At 36.1% G+C, this 6,005-nt stretch overlaps 1 protein-coding gene across 1 annotated transcript in view; it reads right to left on the bottom strand.

Annotated features, from left to right (window-relative positions):
• Nucleotides 1-2,218: 2,218 nt before the first annotated feature.
• slc2a1c (solute carrier family 2 member 1c) overlaps nt 2,219-6,005 on the bottom strand; it is a 7,734-nt gene continuing 3,947 nt past the window's right edge. Inside the window, exons 4-9 of the mRNA XM_005746561.1 lie at nt 4,782-4,944; nt 4,356-4,540; nt 3,745-3,846; nt 3,394-3,495; nt 2,878-3,081; nt 2,219-2,398 (exon numbers count right to left, since the gene is read on the bottom strand). Of these exons, the coding sequence (XP_005746618.1) occupies nt 2,219-2,398; nt 2,878-3,081; nt 3,394-3,495; nt 3,745-3,846; nt 4,356-4,540; nt 4,782-4,944 (936 nt within the window). The remainder of the gene's footprint in view (nt 2,399-2,877; nt 3,082-3,393; nt 3,496-3,744; nt 3,847-4,355; nt 4,541-4,781; nt 4,945-6,005) is intronic.

Below are 6,005 nucleotides of genomic sequence, written 5' to 3'. Positions count from 1 at the left end.
CTGCAAAAACATTAAAAATGTTGATCAGACTGCAGATTACCTGAATCCCACTTTAAAATGAAGAATAATCCGAGGATGACTTTGTTGAGAACTGTATTCATGTTCTGTTGGACAAAAGGTGTCAGCATCGTATATACTGTAGGTACAGAGATATGTAAAGCTGCTGGTGAGACTGTCCCTCTAGATTATATTGTCCCCAGATTCTGAGGAACTGCTCTATATGTAGCAAGACTTTCAGTCCAACTGCAGATGTAATATAATTGGTACTCTGGTTCCCCCTACAGTCCATCAAAGCCATTTTACTTATGTTATCATTCGAAATTCATAAAAAATAAACTAATATCTTGTAATTAAAAAATAAATAAATACTGTTTGCTGTTACTTTTATGTTGCTATGGGTTTTCTAGCTGTGAAATAAAAGTTTACACAGCAGTCCTTCTGTGTTTTACTCAAATCACAGTGACTAAATAGCATCAGTTGAAAGGGTGGTGAAGGTATTTTTAATAATATCCTCAAGCAAAACAAATGCATGGCTTCATGGATTCAATCTTCCCTTTTTGTTTTTGTCAGGATGGGTTATCAGAGAAAATTACTTGATATTGCAGGTTTTTTTTAATACTCATTTATTATAACAATACAGTATTGTTGTTGTTTTTTTATTTACAAAAGCTACACATAGCAGTGTGAAAACTGTTTCCAGTCTCCCTTTCACCGTGCTGTCCACTTGATCAGTTGTCTCCTCTTTGCTGCACCACTAACTAAAGCCACTTAAGTCATTTACCAACATATATCTGCATGTAGTTTATGGATTAATAACTAAAAGAGACGGTTTGGTCCAGTAGATGGCGCTGTTTACATATTTTTACACAAAGTGTTGGAAAATGGAATGAAATCCTGAATGTTGTTTTTTGAACACCCTGCTCAGTCGATCTGCCTTTTTTATGGGAAAAAAATTATAGTCTCTGTGGACTTTGCTTGTGTGTCTAAAAAGAAAAAACAAGCTGTCCATAGACAAATGAGAACACATCCTTTACAAGCTGACTGAGTTCTGGCTCTGTTTTTGAGTTATTAGAAACTGACTTTGAATAGACAAGTACAGCATTATTCATTTCCATTTTATTCTGACCCCCTGCTGTTTTAAAAGCCAAACTTGTCCTCTAATCTCCTGGTCTCACTCCCTCTGCGGTTCCTGCGAGTCAAAGTGGATCGTGTTGGATCACATATTTATCCTCAGAGCTGTGGTTGGTTTTCAGGCATATTACAAATATACACAATTCAGAGACATGTGAGATTTTGCACACAAATAATGAATTGTAAGGCTGCACCGCTGAGAATCCAACTAAGAAAGGCTCCATAGGAGATCAGGTACAGATGGTGCCTTAAACTAGGCTGAACATTTAAAAGTATAATTTTTAGATAAGCAAAAACATCTAATTGGATCACTACAAAACCATTTTTAAGAATTACAATAATCTCATTTGCTACCTGATATTAAGTTACGATATAACTAGCAGATTTATGGAAATAACAAGAGGGAAAGAAGTTACAGGAACTCTACTAAACATTTTGGACATGCTGGAAGTGTTCTAACTTTCTTGTTTGCCAGGCAGTGTGTCACGGTACACTTGTGTGTTAAAATTTAAAAAAGAGGCTTGGTTGATGGTGTGGAAATAAATCCAGCGTTTTTACAAGCTATAAACTATGCAAAGAATGTGTTGCAAACTTTTTCCACTATTCCCACAATCTCCCCCTAGTGCTTTTACAAAATAACAACGCAATGACCACAAAATGCCTCATACATGCAGTATAAATATAAACTATAATCTACTTTTAATATCATTTTTTTAGTGTCATTTTGCTGGAGAGCCTAAAGAAGTAAGGTAAAAGTAAGAGTCAGAACCTGTACCTAATGGACTTAAATTTTGGTGCTCTGAGTTTGAATAATTATCATTTTTGAGCTCTGAGTATTAAAATGTCTTTGCATAAATAATATCTGTGCGTGCTTTGAGTAACAGCAATTGCATTGATAAGATGGTTTGGTGTTTGTGGTTTTCTTGTTTTGTGTTAAAGATTTGTTATTTAAAAGTAAATTTTCAATGCTGTGAGCACCAGATTTATATTCAAAACAGTTTTGTAGCATATTTTTTTGTTGCTTTAAATTGAATTGACTCGTTATACACTGATTATTGACCAGCATCAATCAAAACTGACACGTTGCTCAGGTGAAAGTGTTGAATACAGTCTTATTGTGCAACGGGATGCCCTCTGCTCCTCTGAACTCCTCTGCGATGTCATCAAATGTACGACCCTTTGTTTCCGGGAGGCGAATCCAGGTGAAGGTGAAGGCGAGCAGAGCCACGATCATAAAAAGGAGGTAGACATAAGCACCACAGATTTTCTGTGTGAGAGAGACAGACAAGAATCCTTTTTTTAATGTTTTTATTTGACCTCTGCTTACCTAGGAATGGTCACTTGAGATGGGAATCTCATACCACAAGAGCAAAACAATGTTAAAAAGAGAAGGAAAGAAAGCAAATACAAAAGGTATTGATTTGGTTCACTGGTCTTAATTTCATGTTGGCTGCCGTTTCTGCTGCACTATAGGGAACAGATGCTTCTTTTGTTAACTGTAATTTAATTACTTATTACATTATTTCAAGCTGGATTTAAAGGATTTAGCAATAGATTTATATGTTTTGCTATAGATACATATGTGCAGTGTAACAGATGGAGCAGATTTATGGCCTGTATTTAACAGCTATTTCTCTGAGGTGTAAGCAAACTCACAAAAGCAAACAAGAAATCCACCTTTAAAGTTTCCCCTGAAGTCTTGCTTGGTCATACAGCATGCAGGCCAACGGTATAAATGTTACGCACCAGTAATGGAGGAAAGAGAAGTGCCAGAACAAACTTCCCTCCCCAGTTGAGCAGGCTACTGAAGGCCATGGCTATAGGTCTGCCAGACTGGTCGAACAGCTCGGCAGCAATGAACCAGGAGATCGGACCTGGGCCCAGCTCATAGGCTGAAGTCAGGCAGAAAACCAGCAGCACTTGTAGGCTTCTGAGTTCTGGGACCAGATGCTACACAGTAAAATAATAAATTGGAAGGATGGTTGTAGGTTAGTCATGTAGACATGTAGAAAATTCTGTTAGGTTAACATGTAGATGGTGTCTTTCTCTCTAAATTAGACAGTTTTTAGTATAAAATTGTTTAAACTTGAAGCTTCCTTTTCAAACATCCTCCAAGCTATGCCATGGTTTATTTTTCATATTATCCATTTAATCATGTCATAAGATCGGGTTCCACGGTTTGCAGAAGTTGGATATACATTCAAAACCAGCACATAACTTTTTTCTGCACAAATGGAAACAACCACACATAGATGATTTTACCAGGACAGAATCGACTACGGTCATGATTAAGTTGCACACTGCTATGGAGATGAAACCAGTCAGGAGCAACCGCCTCCTCCCTGCCCTCTCCATCAGGAAGAACTGGAGAGGAAAAAACAACACACTGGTATTAAAATGCAACACTATCCCTTTTGTGGTTCATGCTGTTAAACCATTCATGAAGAAATAATGACAAAACTTCATGCTTTCTGTGACAAAATCAACAAAATAGGGCACAGCTGATTTACTGATTATATTGAGCAACCTATTAAATATAAGAAATAATATCGTTTCGCATTCAAAAACACACTGAACTGCAATATAAAGGATCAGCACTTGGTTTGTACTTACTGCTACCAAAGTGAACGTCAGATTGACGGTCCCAACACCCAGTGTGAGATATTTGGCCTGGTCAAACTTGGCCTGAAACATTTTGGTGGAATAGTTGATTATCTGGAAGAAAAGCACAGGAATTTAGTTTAGTTTAGTGAGTAACTGAGAAATATTTCAATGTTTTTTGGGGGGGTTTTAGGGTTGAGATATTGCCTCAAGCTCTTCTCAGGGTTACAGCAAGTGTGCAAAACTAAAAAAGAAAAGAAGCCAATGTAGAAATGCCAAGTACTCCTTGAGGCAGCCTCCAAAAATGAGTAAGCCTCCTTTCCATCCAGAGGAAAGAAGCTAAAAATCCCCACAAAAGGGATGGGTGTCTTCATGTAAGATGGAACTGGCCAGTCTCTGCAGCTGTCAGGTACAGAGAGACTGGTAAATAGCAGCTTAACCTTCATATTTTGCATCAGTTTGTTTGTGTCTTTCAGAGTTAGGTTACCATAGCATGACACCAAGGAAAAAGGTCAAGCTAAAGTTGAGGCCAGGAGCTTTTACTTCATCTATTTCAACACATAGAAAAAGAGAAATATATGTCAGAGAAATATTTTTCAGATTAAGAGGATTTTATCACTGACCGCATTGAATCCAGAGAGCTGGCTTCCCAGGCTAACAATCAGGACAATAATGATCGGTTGCCTGTAGCTGCGTTTCTTGAAGAAATCCTGGATGGTGACATGACTCTGTGTGTGAGCAGCTTCCTCTTTCATTTCTTCCAGCTCAGCAAATACATTTTCAGCTCTGCCTCTCAGCCTCAGCAGGGCTGCAGGATTAAAGAAACAACTTTCAACATATTCTAAGGGGATGTTTAGGTGAAATCCACAAAGCTGGGATAGTAAACCGTAGTAAACCATTTCTGCATTTTAACTTCTGGAACCAACTTGAGAATGTCATACAAATTAATTCATCTCTTTTAATATATCATAATACAAAAGAGTAATCTCTTTAGAGAGAGGATGATTTATTAAACGATATGAACAGTAAGTCCAGTGAGTGGAACCTACCACTTTTGGCCTTGATTTCTTCTTGCCGGTTGATGAGCAGATAGCGGGGACTCTCAGGACAGAAGGGTAGGATCACATACTGTGTGAGGGCCGGGATGAGAGACAGGGACAGCATCATGGCCCAGTCATGCTCTGTGCCCAACACTATCTCGAGACCAGCCACCTGCAGCACACGAGCAGCTAGTTTCATGTCCTATCCATGTATTGTATAAATCCTTATTTGTGTATTATGGGATTTTGAGGAACTTAAATAAAAACAACAGATTTTGAATGAAAACAATGGAATTTGAATGGAAAAAAAGAGTAGAATTAGAATGAGAAGAACAGCATTGGAATAAAAACAAAAGAATTTGAATGAAAACAACGGAATAAGAATGAAAATAACGGAATTTGAATGAAAACAAAAAAAATTGAATTGAAGCACCGGAATTTGAATGAAAAGAACGGAATTAAAATGAAAAGAACAGAATTAGAATGAGAAGAATCGAATTAGAATGAAAACAACGGAATGTGAATGAAAAGAACAGAATTTGAGAGCAAACAATAGAATTTGAATGAAAAGAACAGAATTTGAATGAAAGCAACAGAATTAGAATGAAAAGAACAGAATTTGAATGAAAACAAAAAAAATAGAATAAAAGCACCGGAATTTGAATGAAAAGAAGAGAATTTGAATGAAAACAAAAGAATTAGAATGAAAAGAACAGCATTTGAATAAAAACAACGAAATTAGAATGAAAACAACGAAATTAGAATGAAAACAACGGAATGTGAATGAAAAGAACAGATTTTGAATGAAAATAAAAGAATTAGAATGAAAAGAACAGAATTTGAATGAAAAAAGAATTAGAATCAAAAGAATGCAATTTGAATGAAAAGAATGCAATTTGAATGAAAACAAAAGCATTAGAATGAAAGCACGGGAATTTGAATGAAAACAACCGAATTAAAATGAAAAGAAAATAATTAGAATGAGAAGAACAGAATTTGAATGAAAACAATGGAATTAAAATGAAATGACCAGATTTTGAATGAAAACAATGGAATTTGAATGAAATGAACAGAATTTGAATAAAAGCAAAAGAATTAGAATGAAAAGAAGAGAATTTGAATGAAAACAACGGAATTAAAATGAAAAGAACAGAATTAGAATGAAAACAAAAGAATGAGAATCAAAAGAATGGAATTTGAATGAAAAGAACGCAATTTGAATGAAAAGAACAG

This window comes from Pundamilia nyererei, unplaced genomic scaffold (genome assembly GCF_000239375.1).
Source record: "Pundamilia nyererei isolate P.nyererei 1_Seehausen unplaced genomic scaffold, PunNye1.0 scaffold00179, whole genome shotgun sequence".
Lineage (NCBI taxonomy): Eukaryota > Metazoa > Chordata > Actinopteri > Cichliformes > Cichlidae > Pundamilia > Pundamilia nyererei.
Note: the sequence above shows the minus strand (reverse complement) of the source record. Positions and strands in the feature narration are given on the sequence as shown.